Consider the following 24007-nt stretch of genomic DNA (forward strand, 5'->3'; position numbering starts at 1 on the left):
CACTCTCCATATATCCAGCAGCCTGAACTCCTTAACCAGAGTCTTAAGTGTGGAGAAAGTTCTAGGTGGCACATTATATTTTACTTTAGATGTATGGTCTAATTGAGTATCAAACACCAAATTAAAATCTCCACCAAGTATTACTGGAGCAGATGTTTCTAACAAGCTGGCCTGGAGATTCAAAAGAGGGCCCGGATTTTCCTCATTAAGCCCATAGTAGATGGCACATACTTCTAAAATGCCACAAATAGAGAGAGTTGCAACTAACCACCTCCCAGATTGATCGGTGCCCCATTTCTCAACCTTGATCCCCATATTACGCCTTATGATTATTGATACTCCTCTTGTACAACCCCTTTGATTTGAGGACATCGCCTTCTGAACCCAGCTGAACTTATTAAAACCCTGTTTACATTCTTGGGCTTCCAGGTGGGTTTCCTGCAGTAGGTAAATATGAGCCTCACTCTTCTTTAAGGACTCACCCACCCGGGATAACTTCCTAGGGTTCCTAAGGCCATTAACATTCCAAGAGAGGAACTTAATCTCCAGTAGCCTACTCATACCCAATCCTGAAAGGAACTACCCAACTTGAGCCAAATATGCTTTGTTATTATTTGTATGAGGACTATTTTCCAATTCTTGACACCCCCGAGCCCCCATCATCACCCCCACCACCCCCCCTTAAGGAACCCACATTCCATCTCTCGGTGCGAAAAGGCACCAGATGGGACCCTCCAAGGAGCAACCTAGCATCTCACAATTCTTCCACCAACAGACACTTTCAGTCAGATACCCGATGGACGAGGCGTGGTGATTAAACAAAATTCACACTACACTCCTTAATTTCCTACCCACCCCACTCACTTTATTATTTTTTATATCCTTTTTTCCTTTCTTTTTCTTTCCCTTTTTCCCTTTCCTCCTTTCTTCCCTTTTTTCTTTCCTTTTCCCCTTTAAAAAAAAAATCTTATTTTTTGTTCCACTTTGTATCCTCCCTCTTACCACCTTCACCTTCACCTTTATTCTCACTCTCACCTTGTAAATAGATCAGAAAACCCAACCAATTCAGTTACCATAAGACCTACCCGAGAGACCATTCATATCCCCACTGCATGGGGCTATACCAAACTATACAGAGCTATGCGGATCTACCCCCTCATCAGGAGCAAAAGAGCGTCTACATCCTCCTGTCACCCTTATTGTTTAATTTATATATTGAACCCTTTGTCTGTTCCCTTAGAGAAGATCCTCTTATTTTACAGTTTAAGATCGCTGATTTGGACCTTAAGTTTGCCCTTTATGCGGATGACCTCTTAATGTATACATCTGATCATATAAAAGCCATACCCAGACTGTTCGAGCTAGCTGGGGATTTCGGTAAGGTCTCGGGTTACGAAATTAATAGGGAAAAAACTGAAATTATGAGTTGGAATTGTGCGAATGCAATACCAGGGGCAAAAGGCTGGATGAGATACTTGGGGATCCACCTAGCGCAGAAGCTGATCGATACACCTAGGATCAGCTGGGAGAAGGTTTCTAAGGAGGTGGGGTGTCTACTATCACGCTGGGCAAATTTACCACTAAATATATACGGGAGGGTGAACCTTGTTAAAATGATACTTTTGCCCAAGTTAACTTTTTTGTTTAATTCAATCCCACTTTCGCTTAATGTTAGAGACCTTGCCACTCTCCAAGGTAAAATCGGGTCATTTATTTGGGCCACAAAAACATCAAGAATAGCATGGAAAAAGTTCAGGAGAGGGCTAAAAGTGAGAGGATTAGCCCTACCCGACTTGCTCTCCTATTGCCATGCTTTTCATTTAAAACCTTTTAGAATGTTAGCCAATACGATTGATTCTTCTCCCATGGGCTGCTTGTTTAGGGCATTGCTACAAGATGTTCCGCAGGGACAGGAATTTTTTCTTAATAAATTTGGGGACCCCCAAGTTTTACAAAAAAGTCCGACTTAAGGTCTTATTGGCTGCACTAAAAAATTGGAGGCACATCAGGAATATATTGCGAAACCATATTACATGTCACAGGCCCCAAATTGGGACTCTCAAGCCACCCCAGAATGCCTCCAGGATCAAATGTCACAACAACTTAGATCAGCAGGTATTAGACTGTGGGGAGAGCTCCAGGAGAATTTACAACTTATCAGCTGGAATTCAATGTCCAGAATAACTAGTGGGACATTGACGAGGTTTAAGTTTTATCAGTTGTCTGCATGGTGGGCATCACAGTCATGGAGCAATGATGATTTGAGTACAACTGTGGATTCTATTTCTAGAACAGGACTATGGAAATGTGAAGTGTCTTTTTGGTATGGGGCGCTCATAGATACAGGGGACGGTCTAGACTTAGAGTTGGTGAGACATTGGGGCAGTGTTTTTTCCGAACATCATCAGGACTAGTCAATCGGACATGGCATGTGATAACTCTAGCGTCAATAAAATTTAGGCAGCTCTGAAGATTTGGAGAGAGAAGTAAGATCAGTCCTATGATTATGCCGGAGGTCTGTCAGTCCGGTCCTCCCTAGTAACAGGTGTCCCCCAAGATGATGTGAACGAGAGTGGCACTAGGATACAGCCGTACCTCTGGGAAGGCTCTATCTCGCCTTCAGGCCCACCACTAGGGCGGTCTCGAATAAGGGCCTGCACGAGGAGAGTGGAGATATCCCATCATGAGCTTTTTCCGATGGCCTGTATGAGGACATAACATTTTTTTTTTAAAAAGAAGGAGCCACCAAGCAGTTGAAAAGATTGTAATTTAGCCGTAAAAGTTCCAGTAGAAGCCACCAAATGAAATTGTTGGCCCCGATGTTGGTAGCATAGAACAACAATGGTAACATACGTGTAGTATCCTGCATTTGTAATTAAATGTATTTTACACCTCCTGCTCAGCCAGTGCCTGTGTTCTGTGCCCAATGGAATGTCGGAATCATGATGTGCCTGTGCCTCGGAATGTTGGGACACAGAGAGGTGACTCATCTTTAAATACTACCTCATGCGTGGACCTTCTCACTACAATACGTTCCTATGTAGACTTCTGAGCACAGAATAAGGAGGTAACTGTAGAAAATTCTCTTCTCCTAACATTGAACACATAATTTTGATAACGATGTACACCAAGTATTTCACGACCCTAGACTTTTTTTCCAGAGTACCATCAGATAAAGTTAGAGGACAACTCTCAAGAGCTCACATCATTTATATTGGCCATTGGTGCTTACAAGTTTAGTAGGATACTGTTTGGCTTGATTTCAACTGTCTCTGTTTTCCAAAGGGCTATGATGCTCATTTTATTGGATGTACCTGGAGTAAGGAGCTATCAAACTTATATGTTGGTTTTTGCTGGGACAGTATACGGACATGGTAGGATAGTTGGGGATACTTGAGGAGATTCCAACAACCTCACTTACCCTTGAAGGCTAACAAGTATACATTTAGGAAAATGGAAGTGAGCTTTTAAGATCACCTGATAACTGCCAATGGTGTGCACCCTAAGAAAGAATTGGCAGATGTGGTCTGAAAAATCAAGGAAGCTAAGAATAAGGATTAATTACATTCATTGTTGGAGTTAGTTATGCACTATGGAAGATATGTAAAAAATTATGCTGACAAGATTAATAGTTTGAGGAAGTTTTCTAAAGAAGCAGTGTCAGGAAGAATTTGAATTAGTGAAACAAGAACTGAACAGTGCTCTTTGTCTTGAGGCTTTAGAAACAATTATATTCTCAGGTGTGAGTTTTAAAGGGCTTGATGCTGTTCTTTTGCAGAAGGAAGGAGGAACAGAACCTTTAGTAACCTGTGCCTCTCGAGCGTTATGTTTTTCTGAACATACTTACTTTGTAACAGAGAAAGAGACATTAGTGCTGCACTGAGCAGTTGGTTGTTTTTGGAATTATGTTGGGTACAAACTGTTTGGTGCACTCTGATCACAAGCCACTGAGGAGGGAAATTGTCATGAAGAAAGAGTTTTATGCAGTTTCAGCCAGAATAGGAAGGTGAGAAATTTCCCTTCAGGAATACTAAGTGAAGAAGGAATACATTCCAGAATATGACAGCTAATAGTATATCTAGGCTTCTAGGTGAGGATATGGAGATGAATGTGAGGAGGAGAAGGTGGCTGTGGATGATATGGTCAGTGTGTATGCTGTGACTTCAGGAATTCTGATGGAAGAGGCATGGCAATTAGATGCAATTGGGAAAATCTAGGAAGTAAAGAATAAGGGGGAATGACCCTTATTCTTAAGAAATGTTGTTAAAAACTATGCTGACAAGATTAGCAGTTTGAAAAGTTTGCTAAAGAAGCAGGCTATATTTGCTTGAAGTCAGATTGTTGAGAAAATATTGAATTAGTGAAGCAGGAGCCCACCCATGCTCTATGAATTTGAATAAATGCAGGAATTAATGAAAGAAACCTTATAAAGCGCAACTTCAACCCAAAGGAATTGTGGCGCTACAAGCCAGGGCAAGATTCAATCAGGAAATAAGAACGGCCAAAGAGAAAACAATCAAGTCTTAATTAGTTTTCTAAATGTGGTGTGGTTTTCCACTGGATTAATAGCTGTAAGCAGCGAGTTCCAAAGTTTTCAGTGAAGTAAAAGACAAATTTACCCCAACTACTGCGGTTGAACTCCGGAATCACCACCTCTATCTTGTTGCTATATCTCAACTGAGGCACAGAATTATACCACTGAAATCTTGCTCAAATGAAACTAGGCCCAGAATTATTCAATGTTTTGTGGGCTAAACACCAGTGGGGGCTCCTCACGCCACTGCTTCGAAGCAGTGAATGAAAGGAAAGATAAAATGATCATAAAATGATGTTATTATGATTTTATCTTGTCCTGCTATGGCAGCTTGGCTGGCTGGGTGGTGCTGCTCTGCTCACAGAGCATGGCAGGGGGAGGAGTGATAAGCACACTGAAGTATGGCCAAACAATAATGCGTACTTAGCATGTTCTGTACCCTGGCTACATTACAGCCTGGGTGGAGAACATTCCCAGGACCCCAGCCCCCGTCTGAGCGCTGAACTACGGCCCTCAGACCAATGTCAACGCTGCATTGAAGCGTTGTGATTGGCTTGGGGAAGCCTGTATGTGCTTCGTCTTCTGCGACTTTGGCCCAACGTTGTGGAGGAGAGAAGACGTGGGAGAGACGCAGCAGGAGGTGTCTTTTTCTTTTTTATCTTTTTTGGACCTCCTGACGCCCTCACACCCCATTCACACCCTGCCACCTCAAAACCATGCTGGCCACCACTGCCAACCACAGTGCTTCAAACAAAGATATTTTGTGGACCTGAAGCCAGTGAAGCTTATGAAGTTCTTTACCACAGACTGGAGCTTAGGCAAGTCAAGGATGACATACACACACATTTTGAGTCACCTGAAAGTTAGGGGATTATTTACTAGAGGCCCGGGCCACCGATAGTCACTTTTTTGAATACTCCGGTGGGGCAGGCCTAACAATCATATGTATGAAGAAACACAAAGGTACCCTGCATGGCTTTGCATGACCTCACAGATATGGAATACGGCAAGGCAAAGCAAAGCCCTGCATTGCCTTACTCTGTGTCAAGGAGGCGTTCCATGGGCATTGTAGTGGATGTTCCCACGCTACACATATGGATTTTGACACTCCCCTATATGTACAAAATCACATAAACCTGGGGCAGCACCAAACCTTATGCTGACCCAGAGCAGTCATAACGAGGAGAAATTATTTCAGTCATAATGAGGAGAAATTATTTCATTTCTCCTCATCTTTTCCTCTTTCCATGTTTGTTGTGATCTGCAGCACACACAGAACAAGGAAAACACCTCTCTTTCCTGTTTTTGTGCAGGAAAGTTGCCCTTCCTGCACAAAAACAATCCTACCAACAACACAGACACCCTTGCACCATGGTACAAGGGTGCCTGCGTTGGCACTAGAAACCAAATTACGCACCAGCACTGTTGCAAAGGACAGGAATGCACCATATTGTATAAATACCATGCATTCTTACCCTTTTAAATTGGCGTAGTGCAGTGTAGCAAAATGGCTTGTGGCACAGCCCTACTTCAATTTTTAGATTGCAGTGACATGTTCAACCCTAAATACAAGGTGTTGCAGGGTTCTAACCACGATGAAATTAAAGCCTTCACCACTGTCCTGTGTGATGCAGTGGAGATGAAAGGAAAAATCTTCCCACAAAAAAGCCATCATCTTATTACCCTGGGTTGAGCAAGATAGTGCGATGTCAGAATAAATACTCCCTGATTGAGTAGTTGAAGGGCTCTGGAAGTCCACCTAGTTTGTCAGGCCACTAGGCATTGGTCCAGAAGGTCAACACTCTTCAGAACACAAGAACAATTCTATTTCATCCAGCTGTTAGCTTCACACATACAGGAGCCTATACAGAAAGGGCCTCCACACTCGTGGCGGAGGCCCCGCAGTCATGGGGGGTGTGCACTCGTGGCAGGGGCCCGCATTGAGTAACGGCAGAACGGAGGTAAAACAATGAATACTGATCTTGATCTGGAAAGTGCAATACTATACGGGAAGCAGGAAGAACATGACAAAGCTCTCAACACACTTGTCCATCATTTGAAAGACTTCCCTGCTGCTGATGACTCTGTGGAACTCTGTGGAACTCTGTGAGTAAAGATATGCCCTACTGACAGAGACTCTTCCATCTCTTACTCACTATCTACTATCTTCGCCACAAGTGCACAGGCCCTTTTTGGAATTGGGCCCACAGTTTCTAAAATTGGCAGGTTGAATGTCATCAGAAACAGTTAGAATAATTTGGATGCTATATGTGTAGAAAAGGACCGAATGGCCAAAAGATGGAATACGACTTTCTAGTGGGGACACAAAGATTAAAGAGGTTGAGATTCAAGGAAGTTCCATGAGGAAGTGAAAAGAGTTTAGACCTATACTGGTTGCACGCTTCAGTCTGTTTTCTGTTAGACAAAAAAGAATAGACAAGTTGAGAAGCCTCACCCCTAATACCTCCTTGTGCCAAGCAGGCCACTGTTATGAAGTGAGACAGGGCATCAAATGCCGCTGAGAGGTCTGACCGGACCAGGGTGGGTTATGGTACTGGTTTGGAAACAAGCACGTTTTAAATGGCTTCTGCTGTTCTATTGTATGTATTGAAAAAAGAAGGAACTGAATGTTTGCTTTTGCCTCCTGAGCCTTTGTTCTGAACATATTTACTTGTTAATAGTGAAAGAAACAGTGCACACCCCAATATATCAGCAAACTATGGACCTATTTCGCTGATTCTAGCACCTGTAAAGATGCTGGAAATGCCTTTCAATCATTGTTGTACCAAGAAACCAACATGATTCTGGATGTCGCACAATTTTGTTTTTGTCCATAGTGTCGAACATCTCAACCAAATTAATGACAATAGAGCAACAACTGCCCTCATTTTTTGTTATTTGTCGGCAGCATTCAACATCATATCTCACAACATCCTAATTTGGAAGCTAGCAGAAACAGGAGTTGGTAGGTCAGCCCTGGTCTGGATCTTCAATTTTCTAACAAATAGGTCCCAGTCAGTGCATCTTCTTTGTTGCTTTGTAATGTGGGGTGCCGCAGGAGTCATCATTGATCCCTCCCTCTTTAACATCTATATGATCCCTCTGGCAGTCCTGATTCGAGGTTCTAGGTTTGAAGAGTTGTCCTATGTGAAAGACATGCAATTTATCTTTTCTCTTGTGAGCAAGTACAATTGTAGCCAATTTAGGTCAAGCAACATCTGATATCAGAATGATGAACAAAAATGATTTAAAATTAAATGCAGATAAAACCATACTATTGATATTCGGGGATAAACAAAGAATCCTGGAATGATCTTTGGCGACCGGAATCCAGGTGTCAACTTTGACAAATCCGCTCTCCTTCAAACATCAGATTCTCACAGTCACAACCACCTGTTTCAAGTTACTAAAGATTCTCAGCAAGGTGTTAGGTTTTGTCACTCTTATGACTAAGAAAACTGTAATCCATGTGCTTATAACTTCAATGCTTGATTACTCAACTCTTTTTAACTAGGCCTCCTCAAGAACCTCATTAGTAAACTTCAACTGGTACAGAATTCGGCAGCCAGATGGACAATGTCACCTTCCCACACACTGTTCAATTTTACCTGAATTGAGGGATATTCACTGGCTACCGACAGAAAAGAGTATTAACTTTAAAACTGTGAATCATACTGTGAATCATATTCACAGAGCCGTTTAACTTCCTGATCCACATAGTCTTCCAAAATTATTTAAGTTTTTCTTGCTGGCCAGACCTCTGAGATCCTCTGATGCTCCCACAACCCTCCATCCAATATTTCATACAATGTTGAGAGGAGGGGATCAGCACCATTTGCAGGAGCAAAATCATGGAACCCTTTCACTCTCACTGTTCATGCAACACTGATTCTACACAATTTGAAAAAATCTTAACACCTAGCTTATCAGTCAGAACTAATTTCCGCAGAGTTATAATTCTCACAATATTTGGCTGTTTTTACCATTCAATCCTGCTTTTTTAAATTATAGCACCTTGAAGCTCTTTCTTGAGCATTAGCTGTTCTCTCCAAATCCTAAAACAAATCAAAGAATCAGGTACAAACATTTTGGTACTCTCCAATCACAAGCCTTTGAAAGATATTTTCATGAAGAAAGTGCTTGATGCAGTTTCAGCCACATTAATAAGGTATGACGTTTCTCTTCCAGAATACTCATTTCAAAAATGAATAATGACACAGTGGCTTGTAATTGAGATAATGGAGGAAAATGTGGAGGAGTCTGTGGATAAGGTCAGTGCGTGAAAGATGTAACTATATCAAAGAATGCTGACATTTTCCACAAAATATGCCTGTCTAAGAAGAAACTAGGAGCGGAGACTAGGGCCATTGGCTGGTTATGGATGAGTTGGCAATGAATAATGGAATATTTCAGCAGAGTACAAGCCTGGTCCACCTTGAAGGAATAAGATAGAATTTTAGAGCTTGCACATGAAGGACATTTGGGGATAGTAAAGACTAAAGACAGAATTTGTATTTATTTATGGTGGCCAGTTCTGGATGCAGAGGTGGAGCGAATAGAAAGGGAATGTCAAATGAGCAGTAAAAGTGATAAGATACTGAATACCAATTGTCTACAGTATACTGAGAGTTTCGTATACAGCCTTGCAAAGAAGTAACAATAGATTTAGGGTGACCTTTATATGAGGAGCATGCCATGGCTTACATTTTAGTTTTTTAGAGTTATATTCAAGATGGGTATAAGATTAGGGTGTAGGTGATATCACCACTAGCATGGTGATAAGATTTTTGGAAGTTGTTTTCAATAAAGAACCCTATTCCCACTGAACCTGCAGTTACAATCATAACCTTGGATGGAAGGATCACAGAATGTATAGAACTAGACAACCAAGAGAACTTTCTGGAATCAGTGGATAGTGCCCCCATGAAGATAGGAGTGGACAGGGCCGGCTTTAGCGCTGGTGTAGCCCGGTGTGACAATCCTTTCTGGTGCTCCCATGACCATTTCCTCAGACTCTCTCACTACCACCGGGCAAACTTGCCCCTCATCTCTCCAGTCATAAGTTATTTCTGAACACATCACCCCCCTGATGTCAGCTCCCCCTTTACAGGTCAGAGCCCAGTGCGGATGCACCAGTCGCACTGCCCTAAACCGGCCCTGGAAGTGGACCATCCACCTTCATGATCGCAGGTGATGAATGAGACTTGTATACAACCATCAGGGCCAATAAACTATGTAGACTGACCCACAGGCTCTAGTAGAGTGGGCCTAAACCAGATTGTGGGCTGGTTGACCAGAGATAGAAGCAAATCTACAACTGTCCTGAAAGGGGTATCTGAGACCTGACATATGTGTCAGTATTCTCCCTCTTGGGTGCTTCCCATTGATTGCCCCTTGCCAAAGAGCTCATATTGCCATCCAACATCTCTATAGTTATGCTTTGTGTATATATGACTAATATTGTTCTCCATTTACTGAGATTCACATATTGTAGGCCTTCCTCACTTTTACAACTATTTCAGGAAAACTTGTTCAACTCTGCCGAGATGGAAGTGCTAGGCTTATGAAACAAGAACTCTCCTTGGGACTCAACTTGGTATATGTCAGAGCTAGGACCCACACAAAACCCAAAGACAATGCCAGAAACCTGGGATTCATCTTGGATGATAAACTCAACATGATAGCGCAAGTCAACACAGTTAGCTTCCTCGGCTTCCACATCCTACACATGCTACACAAGATCTTCAAATGGCTGTCCCAGAACACCAGACGTACCATCACACAAGCACTCATCACAAGTAGACTCGACTATGGCAACACACTCTACACAACTCATACACAGGCTCCAGACCATCCAGAATCGCCACATACAAAGCACTGCACAACCTTGGACCAGCATACCTCAACAACCACATACACTTTCACCAGCTGATCTGACACCTAAGCTCAGCCATGCTCTCACTCGCACACCACCCCCACCCCACATCCACAAGAGCAGAACTGGAGGTCGCTCATCCTCCTACATCACACTCAAAATGTGGAACGATCTCCCTCAACACATGATAGCCTCCTCCTCACTTCTTGAATTCTGCAAGAGGCTGAAGGCCTGGCTCCTCGACTAACTGTTCAGGGCTTTACTGCCTCCACACCTGGTCAAGCACCTTAATACCCTCACAGATTATTAGCCCACTGTACAAATCCAATTAACATACAAATACACCATACAGAGCAGACAGGTAATCAACATAGTTTAAGAAATTACTCAAATGACTCCTATAGTGGATGAAGGATATTAATATAATTGATGTATACATTAATCGGCCTGACAACCACCGTCTTCAGCAAATTTGTAAAATAAATTAGACATCGATTAAAAAATAGTTGCATGTACATTTCTAATTTATTTCATTCTGAAGGTAATGATTCAGACAGAACCGATGTCTTAGTAATAATACAGAAACATAGAGGTAGAGCCCCAGCAAACAAATGCATAAGGAAAATACATTTATCAGAAATAGAGCATTTGCTATGGCCTATTAACAGAAGAAATGAGGTAAAAGTAATTGGATAAACTCATAGCTCATGGTCGTAAACCCTGCTAGCCCCCAGCACCACTTGAGTTGATCCTACGGAGAGTTCCATCATGATCCAGAATCCGCAGATGTCTCTTTCCCACATTCCTACAAATTTTGAGCCTTTTCTCCAGCCCTGCCACTAATGTCACACCTAATAATTAGTGCCATATCAGTTTAAATTCACCAACCTACATCACTCTTCCCGTCAATCATCTTCTACAAATCTGTCTCCAAACGTCAAGTCGCCCGTCTCACTGTTACCACCCTCCACATTTTTCTGCCCTTGAGTGACTTTCATACCAGCACACTCCAACATATCCCACAGTAGCATTTTATGAATGTCCATTTAAAAAGTGGAAGAGTGCTATGCCAGAAATACCCTAATGTCCCAGTTCCTCACATTCTACATGAAGATGTTACAGCTTTGAGGCCGTTCTGATAGGTAGGAAGGTGTCTTGAGGGTCTTTGGGCCCTTTCACTTTAATTGATATAAAAAAAGGTAGATCATAGGATGGGTGTGGCAGGAATGTAAGAGGCTTCTGGTGGTGGAAAGATGTTATATTGAGGCATGAGGATGGGCTATCGCTATTCATGTGTGATGGATGCAAACAAGAGATCTGGCTCTTTTCAGGGAATAGCCTAATATATCAGGCAATGTCACATGTTGTATCTCTTGAGATGATGATTTGTACTGATCAGAGATTTCCATGTTGCCACTGGAAGGATAGTTTGCTTTGAATCTGACAGATGCACACAAGAAAAATGTTATATTCTGAGCTATCCCCGTGAGTATGAGGAAGGAGCCGACAGAAAGTACTTTGTTTTAAATAAGTATTTTCCATGTCAATGAAGCTGCAGCAGTCAGGAAGTACTATGCATTCTGGGCTTTCTCCACGGCTCGCCATCTGAATTTCTGTCACACTCCACAACACACACACTACATATTACGTCAGAAATATATAAAAGCACAACACCAGTATCATTGTAAAGCAATGATAGTTATTGTACATTAAATTCTAATGCATTGGGTAGTACAGCAGTACTGCTAGGGCTAGAGTGAAGGTGCAGGCAGCCCTAGAAAAATGTCTTGACACTAGCTCTACATTGCACTGAATAAGGACAACCAATAAGCCAATCCCTCTCAAAGGAGTTATTTTATGCTCGAGAAATCTTTACATAACACAGATCTACTTCACAGCACAATTTTCTCTAAAGGTTGTGGCCAAAAAGTCCTGGGAATTTTAGAAAACTCGGAAGCTGTGCTCAATTAATATTTCAATACTTCAAAGGGTGCTACAGTTCCCAGAATAATTTGTCTCTGCAGCAGCACATCATGCATATGCTCATGAGAAAAATGTCTGCTGTACACCCTAGGCTGCTTTCAGTTCTTGAAAGAAGCCCCGCAAGGGGTTTCTCCTTACTTTGTATGCCGATCCAGCTTAGGCTACTGCCGAGCAGCTTATCTACCAATTTGTCAGGAACCTATTCCATAAATACAATCCTTCCCGACACCTCCGGTCCACCCATAAATCTCTGCTGACTGTGCCGTCATACAAGAGGAAACGTCTCGGAGGCAGCTGCTTTGACCATCTTGCAGCTGCCTTCTGGAACTCCCTCCCCCTTCACCTTAAACTAAGTGACAACCTCCTCAGTTTTAGACACCTTTTGAAGACCTGGCTCTTCTCTCAGGCACATCCTTGAGCTGGCCTGCTCTATCAAATGGCTGACGCGTCCTGTTCCCTCCTATAGCGCCATGAAGCCTCCGGGCGTACGAGCGCTCAACAAATACCTGTTAACATTAACATTAACATTAACAAGATAATGAAAGCTTAATAAAAACCTTTTTTAGAGTTTGGTGATAACTGAAAGCCTTTTAATGTTTGAGGGTATACACAAATACAGGTGACAATCCACCAGTGGTATGACCTTCAAAGTCTGAAAGTAGGCCTAAATCCAGGTGACAATCCACCGGTGGCATAGTCTTATATGTTGACTTAAATCCAGGTGACATTCCACCGGTGGTATGACATTCAATGTCTGAAAGTAGACCTAAATCCAGGTGATTTTGCACCAGTGGCATGACTTTTAATGTCTGAAAATAGGCCTAAATCCAGGTGACAATCGATCAGTGGCATGACCTTCAATGTCTGAAAGTAGATCAAAATCCAGGTGACAATCCATCAGTGGCATGACCTTCAATGTGTCAAAATAGCCCTAAATCCAGGTGACAGTCCACCAGTGGCATGACCTTCAATGCCTGAAAGTAGACCTAAATCCAAGTGAGAATCCACAAGTAGCATGACCTCCAATGTCTGAAAATAGACATAAATCAAGGTGATAATCCACCAGTGGTATGACCTCCAATGTCTGAAAAAGGACCTAAATCCAGGTGACATTCCACCAGTGGTATGACCTCAAATGTCTGAAAATAGACCTATATCCAGGTGACAATCCACCAGTGGTATGACCTCCAATGTCTGAAAATAGACCTAAATACAGATGAGAAGCTACCATTAGAACATTGGAATGCTGGGCGCTCAATTGAATTCGATGGAGTGCTCTGGGCTTCCAATGGTTAATAGAAGCCCGGAGCATCAGCATTCCAATTTTTAACAAAGACTTCACGGAGCCCGACTGGATTTCATCCCCCTCGGGCTCTATGAGGCCTTTGTTTTACAAATTAGGACATTTTGCCCTCTATGGCAGGAGTGTTCCAATAGGCAAAGAGACCTCCATAGTGGGCTCTACAGTCCATTAAAGGCCAGCTCCCATGTTAGGTGCCCTCGCCAAATGCTGGAGCAGACCTTTAAGTGCCGGTAGAGCCCGCCATGGCGGATTCTGAGGCTCCAATGGTATGATCTTCAATGTCTGTAAATAGACATAAATCCAGGTGACAATCTACCAATGACATGACCTTCAACATGCTATCCCTTAGGTCGAAGGAACAGTCTTCAAGCGGATTTCTCTCTGGCTACATCACTCCTGAAATTGGAGGATTCTCTTTACTACACATGCAGTGAAATGGATTGGTATCTGCTGGGATATCAGACACTTAATTGGGCTAATGATGAAGCGAAACGAGATTCTGACTTGCTGGTCTTAACCTAAGTGACTAAGTGACCTTTATGATAGAGGGGGAAAGCAAACCCTCACACAATGATATTGTAACACTAGTCATTAGATCAAAAACAAGAATAATCAGATTTAAAAGTGGAAACATATTTTACCTACCTGGCAGTACTGGTGTTATAATATTGTTGTATGTCCAAGTGACTTTATACACTTCGCCATCATTTTGTATACAGCACTTTAAGAAGAGTGATGATGTTTTTTTGGGGACACTTTGCTGAAGCGGAATTGTTATTATTTCAGTTGGGAGAAGCACCACTGCTACATCTGTCTCGTCTTCATGAAGCACCGAACCAGACGAAAACTGGCACATATATGTTCCTGCAATGCAAAAGGATGTTGAAAAGATCATGTTCTCTGTGTGGGAGACCACAAATACTCTGAAAACACATTCATCTTAATTCAACAGTTCAGGACATTACACAATTGCAGCATCGCTCCTTTGTTTTTGGAAGGACCTCACTGGCAGAGTCATGGAGGGTGATAAACTTAAGAATGAATGTTTTTGGGTCTGGATACAGACAGTTTTAGCTCTTATTAGAGTTCGTACCACCTACACAGCAAATACACAAAGACAACCTTTGAGTCAGACTCGTTTTGCAATTTGCTTGTTATCGTTATGCACCATTAGGCAATGAAGAAGGGATTGGTCATATTTTCGATTAGCCAATAGGAGTGTGTCTTCTCAATGTCATACTATTGGTGATTAGTTCTACTCCTAGACAAAGAAGTGCTCAAACACTGTACTGGAGATGCACTTCTCTCAGTAGTAGCAGCACCTGGCTCTCTTGAGAGTTAGCCAGTTGGAGGTATGTTGCTTCAGCTCCAGATTCACCTAGGGAGGTTGGTGAGCTATATCTCTCTAAGCCTAATGTCATCTTGTTTTCACTTGAGTTTGGTTGTGCATGCACAGTTGAAAATAAAATACTCAGCATGCATCTGAGAAGTCAACAAATACCACACTAGTTCATCAAAACTGTAAATTGGAAATGGCACTTTCATTGTATTTGTAATCTATAGGGAGAGTGCCACAACCAAAGAACTTGTCTTTCAAGACCCGACATCCTCAGCAGACTACACCCTGGACATTCCAAAATAATTGGTATTTCAACCGCAAACTGTGGAGACTCGTAAACTAGAAGTATCATACAACCAACACTGTAAAATTCTCCCCCCCTAGAGAAAACATTTTTTTTTTTACCTAAACAGAAAAAAACTAAAAATGAATTATACAAATAAGTTCCCTGATAACTTTTTAGCAGGTAAAAAACGAATCAGAAGTCACTGAATATCCTTCTGGGAAAACAACTAGATTCTTACTCTAGTTGCTTTTGCAATTTTTGCAATAGACAAATTCTACCAGGAGTGAAAAATTAGGAGCTTTCAATGTATACGACACCAAAAAAGTAAAAGTACCTTGAATACATGCCCATGTTAAGAGACTTGCAAAGTAGGGGCTCAGGGAAAGGCATAATGAACCAAAAAAACACCCACAAATGAGTCACAGCCAGAAGGACTCCTGATCCATAAAACCCGAGGTACACAATAGCCTAAATACCAGCCAGTCATAAACCAGACCTATCTAGCCCTGAAATAATCTCCATACCTCATTTACCCAGAGAGTTCAAATGGAAATGTAGTAGTATTATGCAAAACATGCATAATAGTCCCCAATCTGGCTGACTGGCCTGACTGTTCGCAGCCAAGCTACCAACAGTTGAGCATGGGAATAATTTATTGAGACCTTTACTGGACCTTAGACTGTGTTGGTGATCTTGTTGCAAGTGGTAGATGCATATTTACCACTACTAATAACCCAGTTTCCAATAGCCAGTCTGTGTGAGTTAATCACTTTGAAAGACATTCTATGATTAACATATGCAAATGTTAGTGTTTCAAGACATCAAATGAACTGTAATTAAATAATTAACACTTAGACCAACCTAAACTAACATAAATTGGTAAAGTGTAATGCTACTCTTTTTTTAACCTATTGATTATGTGTGTGTTTTAATGTCTGTAGTGGACATTAGGTTGATATGTTTATTAGCATTGGCATTTCCTTCGTTTAAGATAGCATTGTAATATTCTGCTTATATAGATGTATGTTCATTTTAATTTGCTGTACGTTGAAAATTAACACTGAGATTGTACAAACAGTGCACATTATGGTGCCAGGTGCTATGCCAACCTAAGAGGCTTAGAAAACAGTTTGTGTATGAAATGGGGAGTATATTGTTTTTGCTCTGAATTGGTTGTTCTTTGGCAGATTCAGCCAGTGAACCTAGACCTTGCCCTACTCAATTCAATTCAAAAATAGCTTTATTTGATTGTTAAATAGCAATCATAAAAGCATACAATTAAAATGTCCAAATTTCAATTCATATTATAAAATCACAAAAGTATTTAAAAAAAGACACATTAATAAAAACATATTCAGCATTTCATTACTGGCTGATTTCAGCTCAAGTCATCATCACTATACAAAAAATGCAACTACATAACCATGCTTTTCCTCCAATATACCACTTTTTTCAGGAAAGCTGTAGTTATTAGAACGCCTCTTTCATTATCCAAGTATTGTAAACATAACAAGGCTGGGCGACATTGACGTAATCCCATCTGTTTAAAAAAAGGCACCAATATCCCACGCCTAACAGCAGCATAAAATTTACAAAATAAGATAACATGAATGGTGGTTTGGAGAGACACGTTGTCACAGGGACAAAGCTGGAGATTTCGCGACCAATCATTAATAACTGGAAAACTAACTAATCTATGGTAGATCCCCAGCCTAAAGCGAGTCAGTAGATATCTGTCGTAGTTGCTGGGAGCAAAAATCAAATAGGGTTGAATATTAAAAGTGGCTATTAACGTTTGATGTTGCAGGACAGTTGGCTTTATAATCTCTGTTGAAATTCTTAAAGCATCCAGTAGAGTCAAGCCCTCTTTCCTCAGGTCTTTTCTGGTTACTGCCTAGATAGTGAGAGGATTTAGAAAATACTCTGGTTTACCAAGATCCTTACAGAATTTGTACACATATTTCAACCAGGGAATCCTCATTGCTCCTTCCAATTTCAACATATCTGAGAGGATATCCCAATTAAGCTTTGTTTCCTCTTTAGTCCACAGCCTGTGCCATAATAGCACAGGCTCAAGCTTAAGTAAATCAGATATGAATGGAAGGCCTAATTCTGCATGGCAGATATACCCTGAGGTACTGTTTGGAACAGATAAAATATATTTTAAAAAGGAGTTTTCGACTACCTGAATTGGTGCAGAGTCGGCAAACCCCCATACCCCACTCCCATAGATAGCAGCAGATACACATTTTGCCATATATATTTTAATTAACTCAACGGGTGGTCTTTTACCCAATTGTTTGGCAAAAATGGCGAGGGCAGAAGTAGAACGTAATATCGCCAATTTCTTTGCTGCTACTGCTTGGGCCCAGGACTCATTCTGTGCAAACAGTATGCCTAAATAAGAAAATTGTTTAGTAGCCTCAAGCTTCTGTCCTGCAATAAAAACAGCTTTATTAGCCTTAAAACCCCTGCCGCAGTGCATAATGAATGTTTTAGAGGAGTTTACCCTTAATCGGAGATCTTTCATGAAATGGGTAAAACTATCCACCACGCGGTGTAGGCCCACTTGAGTACGTGACATCAGCACGGCATCATCTGCATACAAAAGAGCCGGAACTGGGCGGCCTGATACATACGGGGAATCTAAATTGTCTCTGCGCAAGGCCACCTCCAACCCATTTATATACAAATTAAAAAGGAATGGAGCGTGGACACATCCCTGCCTGACTCCACTCCTAATCGGGATTGCGGCCGTGCGTTCACCCTTCTGGCCGTAGCGTACCCGAGCTGACGCGTCACTATAAAAACGCTTAAGAAAATAAATAATATTTTCATCAACCCCTAAATGTCCTAGCAAACTCCATAATTTAGAGTGGACCACGCAGTTGAATGCGGCTGAGAGATCAACAAAAGCTAAAAACAGATTTCCTTTCTTAGCCCTCGTGTATTTTCCTACCAGCATTAAAAGATTTAGGCCTTGCTCTACAGTTCCTAGACCGGCCTGGAATCCATATTGTAAATCAGAAAAAATTGAGTTTTCGTCAGCCCAATCCAGGAGACGCTCCAAGATTATCCGCCCAACTACCTTTGTGAAAGAATCCAACAAGGAGATCAGTCTATAGCATCCCGGATCTTGTCTATCCCCCTTTTTGAAGATAGGCACGATTATCGATTCCACCCAGGTAGATAAAAATCCAGTATTACAACTTGCATTAAGCACCTGGTCTGGAAAAGGCCCCCACAGAGGGGGCCTTTCGACTTCCTCCAAAGTAAACACCAGGTCCCTTTATTTTAGAATGTCAAATAGTGGGACAGGGAGCAAGTGAGAGTACATCTACCTCATAAACCTGAGAAAAATGCTTATTCCAATCCATTTCTGGGATAGCTATCTCGATTTTAGGGCCAGTCTCCTCAGCTAGAAAGGGAGTTCTAATGACCCACCAGAAGCCTGCACTATCGTTATTTACGGAGGCTACATGCAGGGCCTCCCAGGCCTCTTGTTTTATCGTGTTCTTCCTGTCTCTGACCGCTAATTTATATAGATTCCTCAGTCTCCTCACATCAGAAGTGCTTCTTGGGTTTTTATGTAGTTCTTTCTTTAGGAGTGCGTAATCTTGGGTGCATCTAGAATCAAACCATCCACCCTGAGTTCTATTATTTTTATGTTGCCTAATAAGGGAATTCCTTCCTGTATTTGTGATTGTTAAAAAAGAGGCTAGAAGAGTTACAGGGGCAGTATCTAAATCCAAACAAATCGTAAACTCTGACATACATTTAACAATTACTGTTTTAAGTATTTCCAATTGGACAACCATGGCCCATCATAAGGAATATCTATTTGTACTACCAATACATAAGTTCTCTCGAACTCGATCTCTTTTAATAATCCTTATAGTATTCTTCGCTGGCAGTAAGATGGCCAGGCAAAGAGAAAAATGATCACTAAGTGGGTTATCAGAGACTTTAAAAGAATGGATTCTATAAGCATGAATACTAGTGGCAAGAACATAATCAATAGTAGAGCAACGACCCCTACCATTAAAAGTTGGAGGGAGAGGGGATGGCAGTGTGCATAATTTGTTTGCAAAACCAAGATCAAAACTATTAAGTACTTCATTTAGTTGTTCACCCAGGGCAGTATGACTAAAATGAGAAGGACACGTGCCCTCTTCCCACAAAGCTCCGCATAGGTTATCTTCAGCGTTTCTGCATAATGTACAGTTAAAATCACCTGCCAAAAGAATCATCATATCTTTCCTCCTACTTTTAACAAGGCAGAACAATGCTTTAGACATATTATTAATAACATTCCGTACTACACCCAAAGGGATATTGTTATAAAAGTTGACCAAGGCAATAGAAGAAACAGAGTCCAAATCAAGTACAAGAGGTTGGTAATAAACATCTTTGACAGGCTCTGTAACGAGTTTTAAATTCAAATTATTGGAAAGGTAAACACTCAGCCCCCCCTTTGCTCTCCCACACACACCCTCAACGGCTGGGGTATGAAAAGTCCTATACCCATTTAAATGTACCACTTTCTTGGTCCAATTTTCCTGGAAACAAAGCAGCTCTTGGTGTTGAATAAAATCCCACCATAGTGGATTATTAATTTTTGATTTAATTCCAGCAAGGTTCCAGGAGACAATGTGGCATAATGAGGATTCAACAAAAGTTTGGGCAGAAACAGGAGTATTAACGCTTTCCAACGAAGACCCATTACATTGCACTCTCTGAGAGGCAGCTTCAAGAACCGCCTGCTCATTATTTGAACCCTCAAATCCAACGATCCTATGCCCCTCCACCCGCTCACTCACTAAATCCCCCTGATTGGGAGTGTTTTTACGCTGAACTATTTCACTAGGTAGCTTTACATACATCTCGATCTGCAGTCAGTCGTTATTTTCCAAGCCACTCAAAACCTCAAAGTGGTTTGATGTCGGTATACAGTATCTAGCTTGTCTAGCACCCAAGTAATTTTCGGCTAGACGCTGAGGGCCTGGATGCATTACAGATTCCAAAGGACAATAAAAGAAGCCTAAAGGTAGGATATTAATGTCATCAGCATTAACAGACCCATTAAAACCCCTCTCAATTATGGTATATACAAAATGAGGGGCCCTGAAGGTTAAGACAACGCAATCTCCATTTAAGGATTTGGGGGATGTACCAACCCAGCTAACCCTTCTGACCATTTTGAATTCAGAGAACAGAGAGTTTTTAAATCCTGTCTTAGTTGTTAGGAAATGAAGGGATTTGTTCCTTAACGTCGACCAGTGTTCGAAAACATTAGAAGGTAAGACTGGGACATTAGCCAGAACAACCGTATACGGAGTGGCTTCTGGTGGTAGATTTAAAATTAGTGAAGGGTTAGATGGATTATCCCTTTGGCCTAGTTGGTTTCTGCCATTATAACTTGTATTATTACCTCCCCTGTTTGACCTTCCTGTGTTTGCTTCACTGGTACCATTTTTACGGGCAGGGGTATTATATTCTAATGTAGTATTAACCTCCCTGCTCTTTGATTGTCAAGGATTAGCAATATCAGATATCAAGCTCTTGGGATTTTCTGTCATTTTACCGGGAGGTTGGTGTACTAGTACATTGGTATGAGTCGTCTGAGCAGATTTACAGATGTTATGCATCATCTCCTCCATTTTAGCTATACGGGCTTCAATAGTAGTAATTTTTAAGGGCATGGGCTCTAAAAGAGTCGACATCAATGTCTTCATTCTACCCCAAAAGGTCTCATCCTCTTCAGGTTTACCTGGATTATTTTGGTCAAAGTTACTAACTACTTGCCCCTTAGATTCGCCTGTGTTTATGACCCTTTTCCCTCTCCTACCTAGAGGATTGGCAACAACTTTACGTTGTTTTGGATTATTTTTACCCTTCCCTTTAAGAGGAGTTGCGGGAAGTTCCTCATTATTTATGTGATTGCGTTTACATTTCGCCTTTTGTCCTCTAGGTATTACGTACGGACTTGCAGTATTGTGCCCGGGTGATGATACTAAGACAGTGCTTAAAGGGGAATCTAATCCAACCTGGCCTGGAGAACCAGTAATTAAAGAGGGGGTCTCATCATTGGCTGTTACATTCGATGCCAATATCTGAGGAGAGTCTACTGGGCTGGAGGAGGGGTTCAAGGGACAATCTTCGCTCAGTGAGCTCAATTTCGTGGATAAGGACGGATTCTGCCCTTAACATAAAAGCATCTAAGGTCCCTGCCACGGACCTGCCTTTAGGAGTATTGATTTTATTCATACTTTAACCAGTAACAGTCAGTAATTTATACAGTACCAAGAAACTTGTACAAAGTACAGAGTCCAGCTTCTTAGAGGGATGGCCCAGCCCAGCTTCTTCCGGCCTCTGACGCCCTAAGACGGTCCCGCCCTTGTCCCGGGCTTCTTCCGGTGCGCCCACGCTCATCCCACTACACCGGAGCTTTGCTGTTCTTTTGAGCGCCACCGGGCAGTCTCCCCCCTCGGCAGCCACGTGGTCAAGGAAGGCAGCGGCAGCAGGGGAGACCAACAGCAAATGCCCCTAATGCTCGGCACCGGACCAGGTAAGTGCCGCGAAGGTTAGGGTCAAGCGGTATCAGCAAAAGTGTGCCCCGCGCTAATGCAGAGCTCCCTCTGCCCTACTCACTTATCTCACTACGGAACACGTTATAAGACAGAGTAGGAGGTGGGGAGCGTAGGTGTTCATGAAAAGGAAAAAGATCTTGTGTAAATCAGATGAAGAGATGGTGGGAGGTATTGCTTCCTGTCACATAGGGTAGTAGAAGTCGGCAGGAATTGGCAGAGTATGTTCAGATCACCAGGTGACCATTAACAGTCCATAGCTATCCATATCAATGTAATTGCAAGTCCTTGCCACTACAGGATGAAGGCTTTGACACTGATGTGACTTAGGCCGTATTTAGAGTTGGGAGGACGGGCTACCAAGTCGAAACATGGCTGATGCCCTGTCCACCCTAATTACAGTACATTAGACTATAATGTTATTATAACATGGCAGAAGGGATGCCCACCATATTTGTGGCAGAATATCCTGTCTGCCAAACTCTAATTAAAGCCCGTACTCAGCTATTAGCATATATTTTGGCACACACACATTTTTCACCAATCACAATATATGGGTGCACAATTTGTGACACATATATCTGTTAGAAAAAAGGATTATGCCTGTGTAAGTGATAATGCCTTCAGGGAATGTATAAGAATGTGTAGGCAAGGGAAAGGCAGCAAACTTTACACGGGACCTGACTGAGCTTCCAAACCACTTCATTATGGCAGTGATGCTGGAACAATTTCCAGAGTGGGGGTGCCGACATTGATTTAAAACATAAGGGAATGAAAAAAGGAGCTACTGAACAAAAATCAGACCACCAGGAGCCAGGTAGTGTGGTGGTCAACCAAAGAATTTCATGAAAGCAGGCTCTATTGGGGCATTCGGCAAACCTGTTCCTACACACTAAAATGTGTTATGAATGTATCTGGTTTCTAATGATGGTCACATTCTCCATACAACTAGCATATAGATGCTAATCACAAGAAACAAAAATCAAATGTGAGGCGAATTTGTGTTCTAGGGGATCCCTATGAACTGGATCTGTGGGACCCTCAACAACTACTTTCGGTCAGTGGTATATGCTTTGGCATTAAAGTACTAGTAGTTAATAGTGTCATCATCGGGGCTTCCTTCCCCCCACCAGGAGGTGATTTCTTAGAAATCACAGAGATCTTTTCTTTTCGTAGGAATCCATGAAGGGCTAGCTGATCTAAAACTTCCTCTTGTCTAGTGCTCAGAAAAGTTTTAATAAGGGGTTAGACAAGGTAAGGTTAAAAGAAAAAATTGATGCGTGTAAAGGACGTGTAATGTACCCAACTCTATTTTCTTATTTGTTAAAATACTACACATTTGGTCTTCATAATACCCACAGTCACGATTAATTTGGTCATTTTTTGCTTCATTGATATACTACAACACACTTCAATACAGATAAAACCACTTCGTTACAATGACCTCAAAGAGTAAAATATCTTTACCTAGCAAAATTGTCTCAAGCTGCGTGGTAATTAAACGTGTTCATGGGCAATTGAACATTCCACACACATTGCTCCAAACATAGAAAAAGACCAGTACTAGTTATTCTCCAACCAAATAGCGGAGGAGACATTCTAATTGTTTTATTTTTTGTAGTTCCTGAAAATATATTAAGTATGTTATGCACAAAAGGGGTTCACTCACAGAGGAAGGAGTCTGTTATTCTATGATTATCTCCAACCGCAAATAGAATTTACAAAAGGCATCAGGATTAGTCTATTTAAAATCACACTTGTAGTAACTTTACTGATCTATGCCAGTGTCACTTAACCCTATGGCCCTGATTATGAGTATAGGTTCTATTTATCACACTTGATAAATAACAATACCATGGGGTACGCCATTTATTGGGTGAAATAAATTGCACCTGTTATAACGTTTGTGGGGAATAACAAGCAGATTTGGGTGTTTAATGCACTGAAAATCTGCGTGACACAGTAACTACTGTATGATTTTCCCCAGTTGTATCTTGACAGGTTTGACCTGTCAAAATTTAACGCAGGTTGAGGTATTTAATGCATTTGATAATTATCGATATATTAAATACTTTCCAACTCGTAATTCTGACCCGTTTG

General features: G+C 41.7%; 1 protein-coding gene across 1 annotated transcript in view; it reads right to left on the reverse strand.

The window, feature by feature from the left end:
• Positions 1–24007, reverse strand: part of LOC144762237 (adhesion G-protein coupled receptor F3-like) — a 405409-nt gene that overhangs the window by 257414 nt on the left and 123988 nt on the right. The window contains exon 9 of the mRNA XM_078647381.1: positions 14341–14559. Within this exon, the coding sequence (XP_078503507.1) occupies positions 14341–14559 (219 nt within the window). The remainder of the gene's footprint in view (positions 1–14340; positions 14560–24007) is intronic.

This window comes from Lissotriton helveticus, chromosome 6, assembly GCF_964261635.1.
Source record: "Lissotriton helveticus chromosome 6, aLisHel1.1, whole genome shotgun sequence".
NCBI lineage: Eukaryota > Metazoa > Chordata > Amphibia > Caudata > Salamandridae > Lissotriton > Lissotriton helveticus.